Raw genomic sequence first — 24,376 nt, forward strand, 5'->3', positions numbered from 1 at the left:
TAAAATGTTATTAAAAAGGCCACATCTGTAACGCAATAACGTGTAATCATTATTGGTGGTGAGGCAGTGCATTTACAAGATATCAAGTACTCACAGAGAGAGACGTATATAAATGTCTTGTAGTATGTAATATAGGACAGATTCGGACTCAGATTAAGCGCGAACAAGTATACGGGGTATACAGAATGGAACGTTTTGTAATGGTCTGTTCGTTAATCGTATGTCTTAACGGAATAATAGGTTTTACAAGTAAGTGATTTTGCTTATATAATGATTCAAATGTAATGCAAAACATCGACGACATTAAAATCATAATGTGCATTGTACATTATGGAAGATAATTATAGTAAACGATTTTCATTTTTTTAATTTTACCTGTTGTAAATATTTCCTTAATCACGATTGCGATCATTAGGTTCGGTTTGATCTTTCAGAAAGTTCTGCTGATTGATTGATTGATTGATTGATTAATTGATTGATTGATTGATTGATTGATTGATTGATTGATTGATTGATTGATTGATTGATTGATTGATTGATTGATTGATTGATTGATTGATTGATTGATTGATTGATTGATTGATTGATTGATTATATGAACATGCGACATGAAAACATTAACAGAATTCCATCAAATATTTTATTCATAACTTTTCATTGCACAACTTTTTCAACTGGTCGTTTAAGGTAAAATGCGAAAGCATAATAAACAATTATCATACCGGAACACTGGTTATTCTTATTTGGAACTTCCAAGTTTTTTCTAATTAAAGATTCTCTCTGAAATCCTTATCAAATAATATCGACAGTGAATGGTTGCCACATTGTCCCGGACCGAATCCATGCCGGATATTTCCGCATTCACGGATTTTCACATCATTCTGATCAATTTTATAGACACACGCTGATTTAATTCAAGCTATGGTATGGGATTTGAAAGGGTTTTAAATGTATCCGCATTGTCGTCTATTTTTGTGTTACCAAAATCAAGCTCAATCCAATACTATCCACGTATGTTTACAACACATTTTTAGACCTTTACGACACATTCCTTGTAGGAAAGATGTTATTTTTTTGGAGGTCTTTTCGTAATGATCATACAAAATCATGTGAACTATTTCAAAACTTAAGTCCCGTACATGGAAAATATTTAATGCAACTTGACAATAATTTGAGTTTTTGTGTAAATGTATACTGTTTAGCATTCTAACTTGTTTTTTTTTTCATATACAGTCGAGATACAAATATTAATTTTTATTGTGTTATTTGAACGATGACAAAAAAGAAGAACATTATTAATGGTTCTTTCATTTCCATTAAAAACGCAAAAAGACCTATAACTCATCGAATCTCTCATTTACTTTGGACAAGTCCATTACAAATAACTCCTCTTAATTGGTTTAAGAACATCAAAACATACTTTATCAGCGAGTTTTAATTCTGTATATCAAAATGAAAACGAAAGCGAGCACGCAATGATGTTTCATCTGATTAACCATTCTTATAACGTACAACATTGTGTGGGCAAAATGTACTTTGTGCAAGGGTCTGTAAAGAATATTCTTTATAATGTCGGCGTGTAATATACCTTGTGCAAGGGTCAGTAGAGAATACACTTTATAATGTCAGCATGTAATATACCTTGTGCAAGGGTCTGTAGAGAATACTCTTTATAATGTTAGCATGTAATATGCCTTGTGCAATGGTCTGTAGAGAATACACTTTATAATGTCAGCAATTAATATACCTTGTGCAAGTGTCTGTAGAGCATACTCTTTATAATGTCAGCGTGTAATATACCTTGTGCAAGGATCTGTAGAGAATACTCTTTATAATGTCAGCATGTAATATACCTTGTGCAAGGGTCTGTAGAGAAGACTCTTTATAATGTCAGCGTGTAATATACCTTGTGCAAGGGTCTGTAGAGAATGTGAGCGTGTAATATACCTTGTGCAAGGGTCTGTAGAGAATACTCTTTATAATGTCAGCATGTAATATACCTTGTGCAAGGGTCTGTAGAGAATACTCTTTATAATGTCAGCATGTAATATACCTTGTGCAAGGGTCTGTAGAGAATACTCTTTAGAATGTCAGCATGTAATATACCTTGTGCAAGAGTCTGTAGAGAATACTCTTTATAATGTCAGCATGTAATATACCTTGTGCAAGGGTCTGGAGAGAAGACTCTTTATAATGTCAGCATGTAATATACCTTGTGCAAGGGTCTGTAGAGAATACACTTTATAATGTCAGCATGTAATATACCTTATGCAAGGGTCTGTAGAGAATACACTTTATAATGTCAGCATGTAATATACCTTGTGCAAGGGTCTGTAGAGAATACTCTTTATAATGTCAGCGTGTAATATACCTTGTGCAAGGGTCTGTAGAGAATACACTTTATAATGTCAGCATGTAATATACCTTATGCAAGGGTCTGTAGATATTACTCTTTATAATGTCAGCATGTAATATACCTTGTGCAAGGGTCTGTAGAGAATACACTTTATAATGTCAGCATGTAATATACCTTGTGCAAGGGTCTGTAGAGAAGACTCTTTATAATGTCAGCATGTAATATACCTTGTGCAAGGGTCTGTAGAGAATACACTTTAAAATGTCAGCGTGTAATATACCTTGTGCAAGGATCTGTAGAGAATACTCTTTATAATGTCAGCGTGTAATATGCCTTGTGCAATGGTCTGTAGAGAATACTCTTTATAATGTCAGCGTGTAATATACCTTGTGCAATGGTCTGTAGAGAAGACTCTTTATAATGTCAGCGTGTAATATACCTTGTGCAAGGGTCTGTAGAGAATACTCTTTATAATGTCAGCATGTAATATACCTTGTGCAAGGGTCTGTAGAGAATACACTTTATAATGTCAGCGTGTAATATACCTTGTGCAAGGGTCTGTATAGAATACTCTTTATAATGTCAGCGTGTAATATACCTTGTGCAAGGGTCTGTAGAGAATACTCTTTATAATGTCAGCATGTAATATACCTTGTGCAAGGGTCTGTAGAGAAGACTCTTTATAATGTCAGCATGTAATATACCTTGTGCAAGGGTCTGTAGTGAAGACTCTTTATAATGTCAGCATGTAATATACCTTGTGCAAGGGTCTGTAGAGAATACACTTTATAATGTCAGCGTGTAATATACCTTGTGCAAGGGTCTGTAGAGAATACTCTTTATAATGTCAGCGTGTAATATACCTTGTGCAATGGTCTGTATAGAATACTCTTTATAATGTCAGCATGTAATATACCTTGTGCAATGGTCTGTAGAGAATACTCTTTATAATGTCAGCATGTAATATACCTTATGCAAGGGTCTGTAGATATTACTCTTTATAATGTCAGCATGTAATATACCTTGTGCAAGGGTCTGTAGAGAATACACTTTATAATGTCAGCATGTAATATACCTTGTGCAAGGGTCTGTATAGAAGACTCTTTATAATGTCAGCATGTAATATACCTTGTGCAAGGGTCTGTAGAGAATACACTTTATAATGTCAGCATGTAATATATCTTGTGCAAGGGTCTGTAGAGAAGACTCTTTATAATGTCAGCATGTAATATACCTTGTGCAAGGGTCTGTAGAGAATACACTTTATAATGTCAGCGTGTAATATACCTTGTGCAAGGGTCTGTAGAGAATACTCTTTATAATGTCAGCATGTAATATACCTTGTGCAAGGGTCTGTAGAGAAGACTCTTTATAATGTCAGCATGTAATATACCTTGTGCAAGGGTCTGTAGAGAATACACTTTATAATGTCAGCGTGTAATATACCTTGTGCAAGGGTCTGTAGAGAATACTCTTTATAATGTCAGCATGAAATATACCTTGTGCAAGGGTCTGTAGAGAATACTCTTTATAATGTCAGCGTGTAATATACCTTGTGCAAGGGTCTGTAGAGAATACACTTTATAATGTCAGCATGTAATATACCTTGTGCAAGGGTCTGTAGTGAAGACTCTTTATAATGTCAGCATGTAATATACCTTGTGCAATGGTCTGTATAGAATACTCTTTATAATGTCAGCATGTAATATACCTTGTGCAATGGTCTGTAGAGAATACTCTTTATAATGTCAGCATGTAATATACCTTGTGCAATGGTCTGTATAGAAGACTCTTTATAATGTCAGCATGTAATATACCTTGTGCAAGAGTCTGTAGAGAATACACTTTATAATGTCAGCGTGTAATATACCTTGTGCAAGGGTCTGTAGAGAATGTGAGCGTGTAATATACCTTGTGCAAGGGTCTGTAGAGAAGACTCTTTATAATGTCAGCATGTAATATACCTTGTGCAAGGATCTGTAGAGAATGTGAGCGTGTAATATACCTTGTGCAAGGGTCTGTAGAGAATACACTTTATAATGTCAGCGTGTAATATACCTTGTGCAAGAGTCTGTATAGAAGACTCTTTATAATGTCAGCATGTAATATACCTTGTGCAAGGGTCTGTAGAGAATGTGAGCGTGTAATATACCTTGTGCAAGGGTCTGTAGAGAATACTCTTTATAATGTCAGCATGTAATATGCCTTGTGCAAGGGTCTGTAGTGAATACTCTTTATAATGTCAGCCTGTAATATATCTTGTGCAAGGGTCTGTAGAGAATACTCTTTATAATGTCAGCATGTAATATACCTTGTGCAAGGGTCTGTAGAGAAGACTCTTTATAATGTCAGCGAGTAATATACCTTGTGCAAGGGTCTGTTGAGAATACTCTTTATAATGTCAGCATGTAATATACCTTGTGCAAGGGTCTGTAGAGAAGACTCTTTATAATGTCAGCGAGTAATATACCTTGTGCAAGGGTCTGTAGAGAAGACTCTTTATAATGTCAGCCTGTAATATACCTTGTGCAAGGGTCTGTATAGAATACTCTTTATAATGTCAGCATGTAATATACCTTGTGCAAGGGTCTGTAGAGAAGACTCTTTATAATGTCAGCATGTAATATACCTTGTGCAAGGGTCTGTAGAGAATACACTTTATAATGTCAGCGTGTAATATACCTTGTGCAAGGGTCTGTAGAGAAGACTCTTTATAATGTCAGCATGTAATATACCTTGTGCAATGGTCTGTATAGAATACTCTTTATAATGTCAGCATGTAATATACCTTGTGCAATGGTCTGTAGAGAATACTCTTTATAATGTCAGCATGTAATATACCTTGTGCAATGGTCTGTATAGAAGACTCTTTATAATGTCAGCATGTAATATACCTTGTGCAAGGGTCTGTAGTGAAGACTCTTTATAATGTCAGCATGTAATATACCTTGTGCAATGGTCTGTATAGAATACTCTTTATAATGTCAGCATGTAATATACCTTGTGCAATGGTCTGTAGAGAATACTCTTTATAATGTCAGCATGTAATATACCTTGTGCAATGGTCTGTATAGAAGACTCTTTATAATGTCAGCATGTAATATACCTTGTGCAAGAGTCTGTAGAGAATACACTTTATAATGTCAGCGTGTAATATACCTTGTGCAAGGGTCTGTAGAGAATGTGAGCGTGTAATATACCTTGTGCAAGGGTCTGTAGAGAAGACTCTTTATAATGTCAGCATGTAATATACCTTGTGCAAGGATCTGTAGAGAATGTGAGCGTGTAATATACCTTGTGCAAGGGTCTGTAGAGAATACACTTTATAATGTCAGCGTGTAATATACCTTGTGCAAGAGTCTGTATAGAAGACTCTTTATAATGTCAGCATGTAATATACCTTGTGCAAGGGTCTGTAGAGAATGTGAGCGTGTAATATACCTTGTGCAAGGGTCTGTAGAGAATACTCTTTATAATGTCAGCATGTAATATGCCTTGTGCAAGGGTCTGTAGTGAATACTCTTTATAATGTCAGCCTGTAATATATCTTGTGCAAGGGTCTGTAGAGAATACTCTTTATAATGTCAGCATGTAATATACCTTGTGCAAGGGTCTGTAGAGAAGACTCTTTATAATGTCAGCGAGTAATATACCTTGTGCAAGGGTCTGTTGAGAATACTCTTTATAATGTCAGCATGTAATATACCTTGTGCAAGGGTCTGTAGAGAAGACTCTTTATAATGTCAGCGAGTAATATACCTTGTGCAAGGGTCTGTAGAGAAGACTCTTTATAATGTCAGCCTGTAATATACCTTGTGCAAGGGTCTGTATAGAATACTCTTTATAATGTCAGCATGTAATATACCTTGTGCAAGGGTCTGTAGAGAAGACTCTTTATAATGTCAGCATGTAATATACCTTGTGCAAGGGTCTGTAGAGAATACACTTTATAATGTCAGCGAGTAATATACCTTGTGCAAGGGTCTGTATAGAATACTCTTTATAATGTCAGCGTGTAATATACCTTGTGCAAGGGTCTGTAGAGAAGACTCTTTATAATGTCAGCATGTAATATACCTTGTGCAAGGGTCTGTAGAGAATACTCTTTATAATGTCAGCATGTAATATACCTTGTGCAAGGGTCTGTAGAGAAGACTCTTTATAATGTCAGCATGTAATATACCTTGTGCAAGGGTCTGTAGAGAAGACTCTTTATAATGTCAGCGAGTAATATACCTTGTGCAAGGGTCTGTTGAGAATACTCTTTATAATGTCAGCATGTAATGTACCTTGTGCAAGGGTCTGTAGAGAATACACTTTATAATGTCAGCATGTAATATACCTTGTGCAAGGGTCTGTAGAGAATACTCTTTATAATGTCAGCGTGTAATATACCTTGTGCAAGGGTCTGTAGAGAATACTCTTTATAATATCAGCATGTAATATACCTTGTGCAAGAGTCTGTAGAGAATACTCTTTATAATGTCAGCGTGTAATATACCTTGTGCAAGGGTCTGTAGAGAATGTGAGCGTGTAATATACCTTGTGCAAGGGTCTGTAGAGAATACTCTTTATAATGTCAGCATGTAATATGCCTTGTGCAAGGGTCTGTAGAGAAGACTCTTTATAATGTCAGCGAGTAATATACCTTGTGCAAGGGTCTGTAGAGAATACTCTTTATAATGTCAGCATGTAATATACCTTGTGCAAGGGTCTGTAGAGAATACTCTTTATAATGTCAGCATGTAATATACCTTGTGCAAGGGTCTGTAGAGAATACTCTTTATAATGTCAGCGTGTAATATACCTTGTGCAAGAGTCTGTATAGAAGACTCTTTATAATGTCAGCATGTAATATACCTTGTGCAAGAGTCTGTAGAGAATACTCTTTATAATGTCAGCATGTAATATACCTTGTGCAAGAGTCTGTAGAGAATACACTTTATAATGTCAGCGTGTAATATACCTTGTGCAAGGGTCTGTAGAGAAGACTCTTTATAATGTCAGCGTGTAATATACCTTGTGCAAGGGTCTGTAGAGAATACACTTTATAATGTCAGCGTGTAATATACCTTGTGCAAGGGTCTGTAGAGAAGACTCTTTATAATGTCAGCATGTAATATACCTTGTGCAAGGGTCTGTATAGAATACTCTTTATAATGTCAGCGTGTAATATACCTTGTGCAAGGGTCTGTAGAGAATACTCTTTATAATGTCAGCATGTAATATACCTTGTGCAAGGGTCTGTAGAGAAGACTCTTTATAATGTCAGCATGTAATATACCTTGTGCAAGGGTCTGTAGAGAATACTCTTTATAATGTCAGCATGTAATATACCTTGTGCAAGGGTCTGTAGAGAATACTCTTTATAATGTCAGCGTGTAATATACCTTGTGCAAGAGTCTGTATAGAAGACTCTTTATAATGTCAGCATGTAATATACCTTGTGCAAGAGTCTGTAGAGAATACTCTTTATAATGTCAGCATGTAATATACCTTGTGCAAGAGTCTGTAGAGAATACACTTTATAATGTCAGCGTGTAATATACCTTGTGCAAGGGTCTGTAGAGAAGACTCTTTATAATGTCAGCGTGTAATATACCTTGTGCAAGGGTCTGTAGAGAATACACTTTATAATGTCAGCGTGTAATATACCTTGTGCAAGGGTCTGTAGAGAAGACTCTTTATAATGTCAGCATGTAATATACCTTGTGCAAGGGTCTGTATAGAATACTCTTTATAATGTCAGCGTGTAATATACCTTGTGCAAGGGTCTGTAGAGAATACTCTTTATAATGTCAGCATGTAATATACCTTGTGCAAGGATCTGTAGAGAATACTCTTTATAATGTCAGCATGTAATATACCTTGTGCAAGGGTCTGTAGAGAAGACTCTTTATAATGTCAGCATGTAATATACCTTGTGCAAGGGTCTGTAGAGAATACTCTTTATAATGTCAGCATGTAATATACCTTGTGCAATGGTCTGTATAGAAGACTCTTTATAATGTCAGCATGTAATATACCTTGTGCAAGAGTCTGTAGAGAATACACTTTATAATGTCAGCGTGTAATATACCTTGTGCAAGGGTCTGTAGAGAATGTGAGCGTGTAATATACCTTGTGCAAGGGTCTGTAGAGAAGACTCTTTATAATGTCAGCATGTAATATACCTTGTGCAAGGATCTGTAGAGAATGTGAGCGTGTAATATACCTTGTGCAAGGGTCTGTAGAGAATACACTTTATAATGTCAGCGTGTAATATACCTTGTGCAAGAGTCTGTATAGAAGACTCTTTATAATGTCAGCATGTAATATACCTTGTGCAAGGGTCTGTAGAGAATACACTTTATAATGTCAGCGTGTAATATACCTTGTGCAAGAGTCTGTATAGAAGACTCTTTATAATGTCAGCATGTAATATACCTTGTGCAAGGGTCTATAGAGAATACTCTTTATAATGTCAGCATGTAATATGCCTTGTGCAAGGGTCTGTAGAGAATACTCTTTATAATGTCAGCATGTAATATACCTTGTGCAAGGATCTGTAGAGAAGACTCTTTATAATGTCAGCATGTAATATACCTTGTGCAATGGTCTGTAGAGAATACACTTTATAATGTCAGCGTGTAATATACCTTGTGCAAGGGTCTGTAGAGAAGACTCTTTATAATGTCAGCATGTAATATACCTTGTGCAAGGGTCTGTAGAGAATACTCTTTATAATGTCAGCATGTAATATGCCTTGTGCAAGGGTCTGAAGAGAATACACTTTATAATGTCAGCGTGTAATATACCTTGTGCAAGGGTCTGTATAGAATACTCTTTATAATGTCAGCATGTAATATACCTTGTGCAATGGTCTGTAGAGAATACTCTTTATAATGTCAGCATGAAATATACCTTGTGCAAGGGTCTGTAGAGAATACACTTTATAATGTCAGCGTGTAATATACCTTGTGCAATGGTCTGTAGTGAATACTCTTTATAATGTCAGCATGTAATATACCTTGTGCAAGGATCTGTAGAGAAGACTCTTTATAATGTCAGCATGTAATATGCCTTGTGCAATGGTCTGTAGAGAATACACTTTAAAATGTCAGCGTGTAATATACCTTGTGCAAGGGTCTGTAGAGAAGACTCTTTATAATGTCAGCATGTAATATACCTTGTGCAATGGTCTGTAGAGGATACACTTTAAAATGTCAGCGTGTAATATACCTTGTGCAAGGGTCTGTAGAGAAGACTCTTTATAATGTCAGCATGTAATATACCTTGTGCAAGAGTCTGTAGAGAATACACTTTATAATGTCAGCGTGTAATATACCTTGTGCAAGGGTCTGTAGAGAATGTGAGCGTGTAATTAACCTTGTGCAAGGGTCTGTAGAGAAGACTCTTTATAATGTCAGCATGTAATATACCTTATGCAAGGGTCTGTAGAGAATACACTTTATAATGTCAGCATGTAATATACCTTGTGCAAGGATCTGTAGAGAATACTTTTTATAATGTCAGCATGTAATATGCCTTGTGCAAGTGTCTGTAGAGAAGACTCTTTATAATGTCAGCGTGTAATATACCTTGTGCAAGGGTCTGTAGAGAATACTCTTTATAATGTCAGCGTGTAATATACCTTGTGCAAGAGTCTGTATAGAAGACTCTTTATAATGTCAGCATGTAATATACCTTGTGCAAGGGTCTGTAGAGAATACACTTTATAATGTCAGCATGTAATATACCTTGTGCAAGTGTCTGTAGAGAATGCTCTTTATAATGTCAGCATGTAATATACCTTGTGCAAGAGTCTGTATAGAAGACTCTTTATAATGTCAGCCTGTAATATACCTTGTGCAAGGGTCTGTATAGAAGACTCTTTATAATGTAAGCCTGTAATATACCTTGTGCAAGAGTCTGTATAGAAGACTCTTTATAATGTCAGCCTGTAATATACCTTGTGCAAGGGTCTGTAGAGAATGCACTTTATAATGTCAGCATGTAATATACCTTGTGCAAGAGTCTGTATAGAAGACTCTTTATAATGTCAGCCTGTAATATACCTTGTGCAAGGGTCTGTAGAGAATGCACTTTATAATGTCAGCATGTAATATACCTTGTGCAAGGGTCTGTAGAGAATACTCTTTATAATGTCAGCATGTAATATACCTTGTGCAAGTGTCTGTAGAGCATACTCTTTATAATGTCAGCATGTAATATACCTTGTGCAAGGGTCTGTAGAGAAGACTCTTTATAATGTCAGCGTGTAATATACCTTGTGCAAGAGTCTGTAGAGAATACTCTTTATAATGTCAGCGAGAAATATACCTTGTGCAAGGGTCTGTATAGAAGACTCTTTATAATGTCAGCGTGTAATATACCTTGTGCAATGGTCTGTAGAGAATGCTCTTTATAATGTCAGCATGAAATATACCTTGTGCAAGGGTCTGTAGAGAATACACTTTATAATGTCAGCGTGTAATATACCTTGTGCAAGGGTCTGTAGAGAATACACTTTATAATGTCAGCGTGTAATATACCTTGTGCAAGGATCTGTAGAGAATACTCTTTATAATGTCAGCATGTAATATACCTTGTGCAAGGGTCTGTAGAAAATAATCTTTATAATGTCAGCGTGTAATATACCTTGTGCAAGGGTCTGTAGAGAATACACTTTATAATGTCAGCATGTAATATACCTTGTGCAAGAGTCTGTAGAGAATGCTCTTTATAATGTCAGCGTGAAATATACCTTGTGCAAGGGTCTGTAGAGAATGCTCTTTATAATGTCAGCGTGTAATATACCTTGTGCAAGGGTCTGTAGAGAATACTCTTTATAATGTCAGCGTGTAATATACCTTGTGCAAGGGTCTGTAGAGAATGTGAGCGTGTAATATACCTTGTGCAAGGGTCTGTAGAGAATACTCTTTAAAATGTCAGCATGTAATATACCTTGTGCAAGGGTCTGTAGAGAATGTGAGCGTGTAATATACCTTGTGCAAGGGTCTGTAGAGAATACTCTTTATAATGTCAGCGTGTAATATACCTTGTGCAAGGGTCTGTAGAGAATACTCTTTAAAATGTCAGCATGTAATATACCTTGTGCAAGGATCTGTAGAGAATACACTTTATAATGTCAGCATGTAATATACCTTGTGCAAGGGTCTGTAGAGAATACTCTTTATAATGTCAGCATGTAATATACCTTGTGCAAGGGTCTGTTGAGAATACTCTTTATAATGTCAGCATGTAATATACCTTGTGCAAGGGTCTGTAGAGAATACTCTTTATAATGTCAGCGTGTAATATACCTTGTGCAAGGGTCTGTAGAGAATACTCTTTATAATGTCAGCATGTAATATACCTTGTGCAAGGATCTGTAGAGAATACTCTTTATAATGTCAGCATGTAATATACCTTGTGCAAGGGTCTGTAGAGAATACACTTTATAATGTCAGCGTGTAATATGCCTTGTGCAAGGGTCTGTTGAGAAGACTCTTTATAATGTCAGCATGTAATATACCTTGTGCAAGGGTCTGTAGAGAATACTCTTTATAATGTCAGCATGTAATATACCTTGTGAAAGGGTCTGAAGAGAATACTCTTTATAATGTCAGCATGTAATATACCTTGTGCAAGGGTCTGTAGTGAATACTCTTTATAATGTCAGCATGTAATATACCTTGTGCAATGGTCTGTAGAGAATACTCTTTATAATGTCAGCGTGTAATATACCTTGTGCAAGGGTCTGGAGAGAAGACTCTTTATAATGTCAGCATGTAATATACCTTGTGCAAGGGTCTGTAGAGAATACTCTTTATAATGTCAGCATGTAATATACCTTGTGCAAGGGTCTGTAGAGAATACTCTTTATAATGTCAGCGTGTAATATACCTTGTGCAATGGTCTGTAGAGAATACTCTTTATAATGTCAGCATGTAATATACCTTGTGCAAGGGTCTGTAGAGAAGACTCTTTATAATGTCAGCATGTAATATGCCTTGTGCAAGGGTCTGTAGAGAATACTCTTTATAATGTCAGCATGTAATATACCTTGTGCAAGGGTCTGTAGAGAATACTCTTTATAATGTCAGCGTGTAATATACCTTGTGCAATGGTCTGTATAGAATACTCTTTATAATGTCAGCGTGTAATATACCTTGTGCAAGGGTCTGTAGAGAATGCTCTTTATAATGTCAGCGTGTACTATACCTTGTGCAAGGGTCTGTTGAGAATACTCTTTAAAATATCAGCGAGTAATATACCTTGTGCAAGAGTCTGTAGAGAATACTCTTTATAATGTCAGCGTGTAATATACCTTGTGAAAGGGTCTGAAGAGAATACTCTTTATAATGGCAGCGTGTAATATACCTTGTGCAAGGGTCTAAAGAGAATATTCTTAATAATGGCAGCGTGTATAATACGTTGTGCAAGGGTCTATAGAGAATACTCTTTATAATGTCAGCGTGTAATATACATTGTGCAAGGGTCTGTAGTGAATACTCTTTATAATGTCAGCCTGTAATATACCTTGTGCAAGGTTCTGTAGAGAATATACTTTAAAATGTCAACGAATAATATGCCTTGTGCAAGGGTCTGTAGATAATACTCTGTATAAGTTCAGCGTGTAATATACCTTGTGCAAGGGTCTGTACAGAATACTCTTTAAAATGTCAGCGAGTAATATACCTTGTGCAAGAGTCTGTAGAGAATACTCTGTATAAGTTCAGCGTGTAATATACCTTGTGCAGGGTCTGTAGAGAATACTATTTATAATGTAAGCATGTAATATACCTTGTGCAAGGGTCTGAAGGGAATACTCTTTATAATGTCAGCGTGAAATATGCCTTGTGCAAGGGTCTGTAGAGAATACTCTTTATAATGTCAGCGTGTAGCGTGTAGTACTGTCTGCCACACACGTTTGACCCAGTCGGCCTCGCTCCTTCCATTAATACTGGAGCGTAAAGGAACGACCAGCCGTAAGTATCCGACTATGGTGTGTAGGTTTTCATGCCCAAATGATGTCCTCACGTAGTTCTTCTTTATGTTACCATATTCAAGTCCAATTAATGTGTTTGTTTTATACATTTATGTTCTTGTGTAAATCTAGATTCCGTGCCGATAAATGATGCGCTGGTCAACAATGGCATTAGCAGTAATTTAGTGGACTTGAAGTATCTCGTTGAAAGGTAAGTGTTCTTTGACATGTACAAAGTGTACTCGTGCCATGTATTCACGATAACTTGTGTATTGTAATAAAAGGCGCGAAAATGTATCAATACGTTCGATGCAAAACATATTCGATGGACTTAAATACAAGTTTGAAACAGTTAAGTTTCAATATTCAACAGCGAAAGTCTGTTATAAGCAGATAAAGCATGCACAGCAACGCCATTTGTTCGTGTAATATTTAATATGATAATATTATTGTATTACCACCATAGAATCGCGTCTATTATAATTTATCGTAATAGCATTTGTATTTTGTAACTGCAAGACATAAGTCTGCTTCATTACAATAAGTACAAAAAGGTATTTGGTTGCCATAAATTGGCATAATACTTGATATTAATTTATGGGGTACTACAAACATTAACTTGTTGTTTAATGTATGAAGTTCATATATGAAAAAAAGATAGTGTTCGTAATACCCCATACATAAAATCATGTAAAATTATGAATCTACTAATAAACGGATCTGTTTTTGTAAATAATAACACCATTTATACATCTATACAATTCTTATCATATTTTGGTAAAATATCGACGATATACCAACATATAACAATACTTCTTTCGGTATGTCAGTCACGTGTACCAGTGTGCATAATCATATTTTTATAATGCTTTTTTAGTCCCAGGACATTAAACAGAATGAAACGGCAGCTCCCGCCATGTCCAAATCAATTTCCCAACTGCTGCATTTTCTGTGACACAACTGGGAAGCAAGAACACGACGGAAACACCGCCGAAGAAGCTTAAATGTATTTCATTGTAATGGTGCTTCCATTAAATTGTTATCTTCAACAAATATATTGTTGAAATATTTATTTTACATTCTTATGCTTATGCTTAAAACGGAATAAGCTTATATAAATTAGTCAGTACCGAATTTTTGGGTCATTGTATTTAATTAACATAGAGATAAATATGTGTGTATGTCTTTTTATCACATGCCATACCTTGTTTCCCATGTAATGAAACCGTTACGAATATTTGTATTGGCTTAGTTTTCGTTCGATTAACCAATCGCATTTGGTTATTTTGCTGAAATAAGGTTGCAACGTCAAATGACGTCACGAAATGTAAACAACACTAGGGATTTATCATTATGTTTGCGTAAATATTTATTTAATTTTCTCATTTAAAAGCATGCGATAAAAAGATCTGACACTCGTTGTCATTTTCGTCATTTCATATTTCATTAATATCGTCCAGGAAATTCGTTAGTAAGATTGCAAAAGGCTCGCTTACTAACAAAATTCCTAGACTCGTTTAATCAAATATGATATGATATGACAACTCGTGCCGGATCCTATATAAATTGCTTGGGCGCAAGTTTGCAAATCCTTTAAAGGCAATAACACTTTTTGTGTTTCCGTGGTGTGTGTATGTTGTTATTACCCTAAATATAACACCGATATAACATTTTGAACAGGCTTCTTTTGTAATACCATAACTCTGTAAACGAATTGTATGCCAATTAATTGACATTGTTTCTTGTATTATTACTCAAATATCATTTAAATTCGTATTTCAGATTATTGAATGGTGATGATAACTAACATACCTATAGAAAGCCGAGCACTCTTCAGCTAGGACGGTTTGATGTCTTTTTTATTGATAGCCATTGTATACGAAATGTAAAAATATTTAACATAAAAGCAAGCTGTGAATATACTTACTATTATTATTTAGCTTTAGAATGTAATTATGTGTGTAGTAATGAATTGTTACTTTTTATTGCACTTTGCAAAGGTATCCGTGCACAGCAATTTAATATAATAAATTAATAAACATAATTTTTCACCTGTATAAAACAATGCTTTATTGAAAACCATACACATTAATTCAAGAAACATTATTCATCAAATTAAAGGTGACATAATATCATATACATCTTACACTTATATGTATCATGAATATTGCTGGGCCAAGTGTGAGGTTGAGCGCTCTAAAACCGGTTTTAACCCCAAGTGATTTGCATTGACCGTTCCAATGCGGTGACCAAAGCTTTATTTTACTATGTGTGTATGCTGTTTCGCATTGTGACGTAGTGGTTTAGCAATTATTCATTTGCCATATATACACAAGCAATATTCATTATACATATAAGTGTAAATAAAATTTAACCTCATAGCATTTCAACTCAAATAAAACAATAATAAAAGGGAACTAAAACACATTCAATTTAATTATCGTTTTATTATTCAATTGTTGGAAGGAGACCAGAGAAACAAAGTCACAACTTTTTTGAGAAACGATGAAATGAAATTACGAACAAGTGTCAACTACATCCATTCTTTTTACAAAACAGATTTAAGATTATTGCATCATATAGTTTATATTTCAGATCATCGTCATGAAAATACAGGAAGAAGCAGCAATATTGGGTGTAACATGCCTTTACACTGTGTTACATATGTTGCCATTTGTATTCATATCTTATTTCAATTTTGACAGATGGCATTTCCTTCATAGAATATAGGGTGTTATCAATAAGGAATAGAGTAACTTTAATGAACAATGACGCACACATGTTTGAGATCATCTAAATAAATTACGCATTTGTTGTATACGGATAGGTTAATACAATACATAATCATATGTTGTTTTAAATAACGTTCCAATGCAAAGCGTAAAAATATATAAGCGCGCTTAGAGTATGACACTAATGGGAAAGGTGATCTCCGGCGAAGAGAGTATTTGTAATATTTGCTTCTTGTATAACATTTTCCGAGTCCAAACAAAATTTAACAAATCTGGTAATTTTAATATAAAATGTATACAATATATAGACTAAAATATAATATTCACCATAAACCATAATTTAAATATATATACATTTTACATATACGATGAGTACTCAGGGTGACACGATAACAAACTTTTATAATTATTGCATAGTATAAGTATTTGAGTGTGCGGATACATCAACCTACATTTGAAGCTAATTGTCGTAAGTTTTAAAGGTGCATTTCTATGCTGCATACAATTCATAAATATGCGCATGAAGCGTCGTTCATCTATTAAACACATACCATGATTATTCTAATATATTACAAACGGACACGTATAATAGTCCACTATCTTAATTTCGTTTTCATCGATGAAACGGTTAATATTCAGACCTATACACATCAACGGGACTTCTACAACATGGAATTGTTGTAATACATTTTTTGATTTGTAATGCCGATTGTTAAAATGTGAATATCCCTCTATTAATAATATTATATCAATGTTAACAACATGTTCATATATTGATGATATGAAAGATATGTTCGTCATATCAGAAACAAATCAACATAAGTATGCTCAACGAATCCTTATTAACGGTTCAAATAGGGTACGTCGAAAACAAAGTCCTATACTTTGTGTATCATGTATATAAAACGAGTGTCCGTTACCTATGTAATAATTTACCAATAACACAAAGTTTTAAGACTTATTATTTAGTTGTAAATCATACTCACACAAATATTGTTTTAATTTAAAATAATTTTTAATTAATTTAATCTTACATACTCGTCTTGATTTTGTTTAACAAACAATTATTTAAATATGTGATTGTCCAATAGTCTCCAACTACGGTTGTGAAGTACGGGTAGCAAAAATATTATTTTGCAAAAAATGAATGAACATGGCGTTCATTTCAACAACTTAAATAAATGTATATTCAAGACTTGACCTTTTTAAGTATCAACTCGGCCAGTTAAAATGCTTTGCACTACTACCACTGTCGGGGAAATGGTCAGACGAATTCATAACTGATCTGCCTCATTCACAACAGAGAGCTCGCTGCTTCGAGGCATGTGTCTCCAATCAGACGGGGAGAGAAGGTGCATCAGTGGTTGGGCAGTCACTTATACGATTGATCGTGTCGTATGCGTGCATGTTTGTTACATCCTGCAGTGTACTGTATGTGTTTTCATTCCTCTGAAATCAATGATAAAACTCTTTAGTCATAGGCAACCTTCATGACAATGAATAGCACACGCAAGAGAACTCACATAGAACAAGAGCTGTCTCCATAGGATGACATACGCCCCCGATAAACGCTTTGATAGAAGTTATGAGCATTTTTTCGAAACCTAAACGGATTTTTCGAAAATTAAACGCGACCCCTAAGTTCAAGGTCAAGGTCAAAGGGGTCAAATTTGTGTACTTATGGAAAGGCCTTGTCCATATACACATTCATACAAAATATGAATGCTACATCTGAAGCGACATAGAAGTTATGAGCATATTTCAAAACCTAAACGCAAAGTGTGACGGACAGACGGACGGACGGACAGTGCGACTGCTATATGCCACCCTACCGGGGGCATAAAAATGTGCGTGTTCAAAGTTTTCTGAAGAACAGTAAATAGAAATGGAAAGGCACAACGTTGAAATATGTTACAAATCCATTCATTATGTATTTTCCAACCAAACACATTTGGTATTTACCGAGTAATGAGATACGCCTCCGAAATTACCCAGCACTGAGTATGGCTGTTCGCCTTGCGTTCGGAATGTTACAGCTCCATCCCTATACTCGGCAGTATGCTCGAACCCGTAGTTGACGAGGCCGCTTTGTGGATTATGTTCGTACCGTGCACCAGTTTGTGCCTTTCTTCCGCATCTAAATCATGAATCATTTCAGAAGCGCGTAACTGACTTTTCAGTAAACAAATGTAGAATTTAACGTAAAATTTTAATCGTGTTTCCTAGAGAAACATATGTGAGCCTGTATGTCATTAAAGAACATACTTAAAACATGATCACACAAATATATATCGAAGCTGACTGTATGAAGCTATATACCAGCTGCTCAATGCACATCGCATTCCCATTATACCCTAGAGATTTAGCCCACAGAGGAACAAATAAGGTTTTAGGGTTAACTGGGTGGTATTGGCACATATATAACATGCAAGGAAATAGTTTTGTTGTATGTGTTCGTTTACAACCATATAAACTTCATTGTGTTATTTTAGCTAACACGTAACACACATGCTATGAACTGTTATACGATACCATTTGAATAAACTGTAAACATACTTTATTAAGACGATGACGATTACGACGACAATAATGACGATAGATACAGTTCCACCAGCGCCTGCTCCGATGTACATGATTTGGGAGGAAGAAGCTTTATCATCGTTGCTTTTATCGTCACCAATTTTAGGAGATGTCGTATTGGAAGTCGTGGACGTTGTCATAAAAGAACTTGATGTTGTCTTTGTTGTTTCAGTTGTTGTTGTTGTTAGAAATGGTGTGGATGATGTGTTGTTGTTGTTGATGTGGATGATGACGTTGGTGTTATAGCTGCAACAAAAATAAATACATCTTACCATTAAACATAATATATAGTTACATAAATCAATACGGGGTGCTTGAATTTCGAGACATTTTATAGAATTTTAACTGATGATATATATCACACTTTTTGACCAGTTAATTATACTAAAACTTGTCTTGTCGTGAAAGGAAAACTTTAAAACATTTGGGAAAGGAAACTTACTATATCACTATGCTATACGTGCTTAATACGTGCATTAACTTAAGCTAAACAAGATGGTCATTTGTCTTTTGCCGTTTTTGTGTTAATAAAACTTCGAAATATCGATAATGTATCATAATGTATCATACACGTTACATTTACGTCTTACCACACGTTTTTCCATCCGGAAGCAATTGCTCTCCGCCAGGGCATCCACACGTGAAGCTGTTCGGTGTTGGATGACAGAACGTGCTGCAGTTTCCTCGTCTATTGTTACCGCTGCATTGTGACTGGACTATAATATTCATTAAAGTTATGATATTGTCCGAAATTGTTTATGTTTAAAGATATTAACTGTCTTATTTCTATTGTGACATAGTGTGTTAATTTCGTTCCGCTCGTGGTCACTATTTATCACAAAATTGAGTACAGCCCATGTCAATACATTTGAACGGAATGATTAAAAAATTTGCATCATCGCTAATTGGTTTAAAATTGCTAATACATGGAAAACTAGATTATGCAATGAAGACGAAAACAAATCATATTCGTCATTAATGTGTATGAATGAAAATATTTATAAAACGTAACTGATTATGTTAATGACAAAAACAAAATAATATCGACACTGCTATTTGTAAATTGATCGTAGGTAAATAAATAGAATAGACTGTATTCAAATCCAATAAATGCCATTTTTTATTTTATTTTTTATTTGAGATAATCTTACCATTTGTTTGGAGAAAGTTTGAAGAGTACAAAGAAATGGAATCCAATCTGCCGAGTTCTGCATTGTTTGCGAATTTAGCGGTGTCGTTCGAGTTTGTTTTGTGCAATTTAGTTATGTCCTGAAAGCAGATGATTGAAATACATTTTCCCAAGGCAATTGACATTTAAAATCATTTCAATAAAAGAGTATTGTGACAAAGCTTATTTACATTCAATAGTTCCGTGTACAAACACATATGGATACATCCAATTAAATTAAATGTGAAGATTGGTATTGCTTTCATTTTGCTAAAATGTAATTAATAAAATACATATTGTAAGTTACATTAAAAAATCATTTCAATAAAAGAATATTGTGACAAAGCTAATTTTCATCCATTAGTTCCGTGTACAAAAACATATTGATACATCCAATTAAATTAAATGTGAAGATTGGTATTGCTTTTATTTTGCTAAGACGTAATCAATAAAATATATATTGTAAGAAGCATGTATATCCGTAGTATCGGCCCTCTTAATGAATACATACGAATTTTGCAAGTGAATACATACAAAAACACACATGCGTTATGTGTCAATCTATAGTTAAATGTATAATTATTGGACATTAGAACGAAAACTGCATTTTATTCGGCATTGTGTTGACAAAATACTGGCTAGATTAAGCTCCTAGTAGTAATATGTATAATGTACAATGGTTCTCATAATATTGGCCCTTCTGATTGGTTGCTAAGATTTGTTACTATGCGCATGTGCTTGTTCTAAAAATAGTATCTTAATAGAAAAACGAAACTTTTGCTCATGATGTTCTTACAATATTTTAACTTTTTATTAAAAAAATAAGCGGCAAATAAACCATTTGATAAATATACCATTTATCCATTAACATTAACTTGCCAGCACTTTTCGTTCAAGTTATAGTACTATGAGGAGGGCCGATACTATGAGAATAAGGAATATAATTAAAAGGAACGTGACAATTAATATCAAACGTCATGAGATGAAGTATTTCGTAAAATTCTCTATAACATTGCATAAGTAAATTAACTTTACACTTTATTCCAAGCAGTGTAATAGAGATAGTTGCCGAGAAGTTTAATGTCCATGAGTTGAGATTCAGGGTCACTAAAGTACTGAACACACGTGTTCGCCTCATACCCACGGCGGTAGATTATGTTCTTTTTGCCGTCGGTAACGTATAATGCGCTTGCTAAAAACATTTTATTTTAAACAAAACATTTTCTGTCTGAAAACAATTTTCTTCTATTTATCTGTTTAATAGAGAGACCTTTCACTTTTTAGAAATTTACCCAAACAGATGTTCGTCCCATAAATTACAAATTGCTACAAATTTATGCCATGAATATACGCTCATAATAAGAAGTGAATTAAATGCGTATTTATTTCAAAACAAGAATGTGTTTCTCAAGTCATTACTAATATATATTTTGTCGTTTAAAAAAGCACAAAACATATGCTTTACAATTTTGTCTTATATTAGCATATAATATATTGATACTTTTCTTATATCTCTGAAGATATTGTTAATCAAACATTTCTTATGCCTATTAAAATAGAGATATTGTGGGCGTTTTGTACCGTGTAATATAAATGTAAACTACCATTGGGGAGACCTTCTATGTCTGACCAGTAGTAACTGTCCCTTTTTGCGCATACATTTTCCATAAGCGTTATATATTCAATTTATAGAAATTTAGCGAGAACAGTAAAATTAAACTTAACACGAAAGGAAATATTCAGATACGTGTCTTTAAGTATCCCAAAACTAAATGTGTGTACTTTAATCTAAATATACATAAAAACAATATAATTATATAACGTAATCTTCAAATCACACATCAAGTTTGAAGAATAAACAGAACACGTAAATGTGATACCCGATGTGTCAATGGCTATCCCGTTAGGCCAAATCATTGCTGAATACAGTGTTACAATGTTGGTACCGTCTGTTTCGGCGCGTTTTAATACTGCAGGTGTTGTACCAAAGTCGGTCCAAAACAGAAATCTAAATGGGATTGGGTTAAATGATTTGTTAACAGAACTGTCCAATATTAATACAAATAAACCCATTAGCATACAAAACACAAACATGTTTTGCAGCATCAAAGAACAGATGTTTTATATCCAAAAGAAGCAAACACTCAACAGGAAATCAAACATAAAAACTGAATTCTGATTAAAATGTAGTTGTAAAATAGTTTTGTTTGATGCTTATAATTAAATATGTTTCTCCGGCAGGACTATTATTTAAAGATAACTTACGAATATGACTACAAAACCAAAAGTGTTTCTTCATTATTGGAAAGAAAAAAAACATAACATGTTAGACATTTAGTTTTATGTATAACCTATTATTGCACCGACAACATTTACAAATGTAGTTTTTGTGAAATAGTTTGTCAGGATGTATTATAATTAATCAATATAATGCAAATACATCACAGCTGCATAATCGGATATTTTATTCATGGATTTCTTAAGATCAGTTACACTAATCTGGTAATATCAATAAGCGATGCCAATATCCGAAATATTGATAGCAGATATACATTTTCTTTCTGATACTCAATTTAATCGTGTCAAAGGGAGTTGCAATTGTGTTGCTCATGTAAATATCAAAACAAGCGACACATTGAATGTTAATTTAATTATTATGCTTGCTTTGCGGTAAATGTTTCTTTACCTTAACACGTGTGTGGTTTTCGATTATTTGTGGATTAAATGTAAGGTTTGGTATGGTTTTCTACCGATTTAACCCTCTTTTTGTTGCATTGACTGTTTTAAGACGGCGATACCATTAATAGGTCATATATCTTTTGATATATTTACATTCTATCTCTTTTTGCATGTATCAAACCTTTTTATGAAGCGAATTATTCACTTGCCTTTAGTAAATGATAAGCTTAAGTAAGAGGTTACCTTCTGATGATGGTCTTGGAGTTTTATAAGGCCTAACTATTTTAAAAGGAACTTCTTAAAAAGGCTTTTTGTATAAATCATTACTTCTATCTTGTTTTCGATACATGTTTGCATATGTCTACCAACCCTTTGCTAGGGTCAATTTCAATTGCCCTCGGATGAACTCCTTCCAAGATCAATTTTCTATGGAAACCATTAGGAGACACAACTCCGATTCCGGTGAAACCTGTTGGTAACTGACTTGATGTCACAGCAGTGTAGTAAATGTTGCCCGTGCTGTAGTCAAGAGCCAGCCGGTCGGGGTGTGCGCGATACGCCCCTTTGGAGAAAGTGAAATGCAAATAATTGTTATGAACTGGGAAATATTTAATCAAAATTAATGATTAATTAAATGGTTTCAAAACACAACCTTTAGTTGAAATAGCAACGACAAGTTTTATACAAAACAGCTACAATTATAACCATGGGTCAAACTTAGGCTTTATAAGCTGAATTATTATCATGATAAATAGTTAAAAAGTTCAGTAAATAGCTAAACAGTTGTTATTCATACTTCTAAAATTTTAAAAAAGATAAGATGCAATATAAAAATTAATAATTGAGTTGGAAAAATATAATTTCATGTATACATGCCAAATATCTGAAGAGGGTTTGAAAATACAATCAAGTAATTTTAAAACCTTTTAAAATTATAATAGAAAGAGAAAGCTGAAGGAAACTATGTTTCCGCAACTGGTAAACAGAATGTAGAGTGATATAAATAAATAGTCTTTTGTTTTGTTTTTATATTGCGATACTATTCGTTACGTCTGGTTTTATACCTGTACATGATTTTAAACCGCATTAAATTACATTTTCCGTTCCAATGTGATATTCCTGATTAAGATTCTTTGAGTTTAGTGTTGTGGGTTTTTAAATGAGAATATTATGAAACGTTTGCGCAATTACACTATTCCAACTGTCTGTAACAGATACGAAACTGGAAATAATGATGTACACTGATACACCATATAAGCGCTGATTCCAGACAGGTATATAAGATCTTAAGTCCGGCCGAACACTGGCGAACACTAAAATTCTTAAACCCTTTGTGCAGAAGCAAAAGCCATGCAAATTCAAATTATGTTAAACCAAAGAGCAATACTTACCAACATCAAATAACACTGAATAACCCGTACCGTTGACATTTGCAGACTGAATATATTTCGATGTTGTATCACACCAATATATTATGTTCGTAATTGAATTGTAGATTACTCCAGTAGGTGAATCGACGGTCGAACTATCAAGGGCGTTTACAGCGTCATTTGTTAAAGAAACTTGATATACTTTATCATGGGTCCAATCCGAAACATACATAAAATTGTCCGACAGTGGTTCTGCAATACCAAGGTGTCTTTTGAACACATGTTTTGTCATGAGCGTAGAAATCTAATATAAACTATTTGATGTTGAAATTTAATTTTTGAATACACAAGCTTTTCAGCAGAGGTTTACGAAATCAATTATTTGTAGCAATGCATGACAATTTTACTAGACTTTTTTTTACAAAGCATTACATTTGTTTAGCAATGATTTTTAAAGATCTTGGGTTTGTTAAATTATCTTACTAGTGAGAATATCACATTTAATTTGATGTTTGCTTT

At 34.4% G+C, this 24,376-nt stretch overlaps 1 protein-coding gene and 1 long non-coding RNA gene across 3 annotated transcripts; one reads left to right on the forward strand and one right to left on the reverse strand.

The window, feature by feature from the left end:
• On the forward strand, positions 1 to 16,021 carry LOC127846678 (uncharacterized). Of its 2 annotated transcripts, XR_008033609.1 has the most exons (5): positions 1 to 249; positions 13,461 to 13,539; positions 14,206 to 14,334; positions 15,111 to 15,173; positions 15,924 to 16,021. It is a non-coding gene; the product is annotated as an uncharacterized LOC127846678 (long non-coding RNA). The 2 variants fall into 2 exon arrangements; XR_008033608.1 differs by lacking the exon at positions 15,924 to 16,021 and having other exon boundaries at positions 15,111 to 15,399.
• On the reverse strand, positions 15,756 to 24,150 carry LOC127846677 (uncharacterized). Its single transcript, XM_052378162.1, has 6 exons — positions 22,857 to 24,150; positions 20,844 to 21,000; positions 19,231 to 19,356; positions 18,617 to 18,886; positions 18,023 to 18,197; positions 15,756 to 17,509 (listed from the first exon to the last, which is right to left on the reverse strand). The coding sequence occupies exons 3-6, from the start codon at positions 19,272 to 19,274 to the stop codon at positions 17,396 to 17,398; spliced, it is 603 nt and encodes a 200-aa protein (XP_052234122.1). The 5' UTR covers positions 19,275 to 19,356; positions 20,844 to 21,000; positions 22,857 to 24,150; the 3' UTR covers positions 15,756 to 17,395.
• Positions 24,151 to 24,376: the final 226 nt, after the last annotated feature.

Source organism: Dreissena polymorpha, chromosome 9, assembly GCF_020536995.1.
Source record: "Dreissena polymorpha isolate Duluth1 chromosome 9, UMN_Dpol_1.0, whole genome shotgun sequence".
In the NCBI taxonomy this organism is placed as follows: domain Eukaryota; kingdom Metazoa; phylum Mollusca; class Bivalvia; order Myida; family Dreissenidae; genus Dreissena; species Dreissena polymorpha.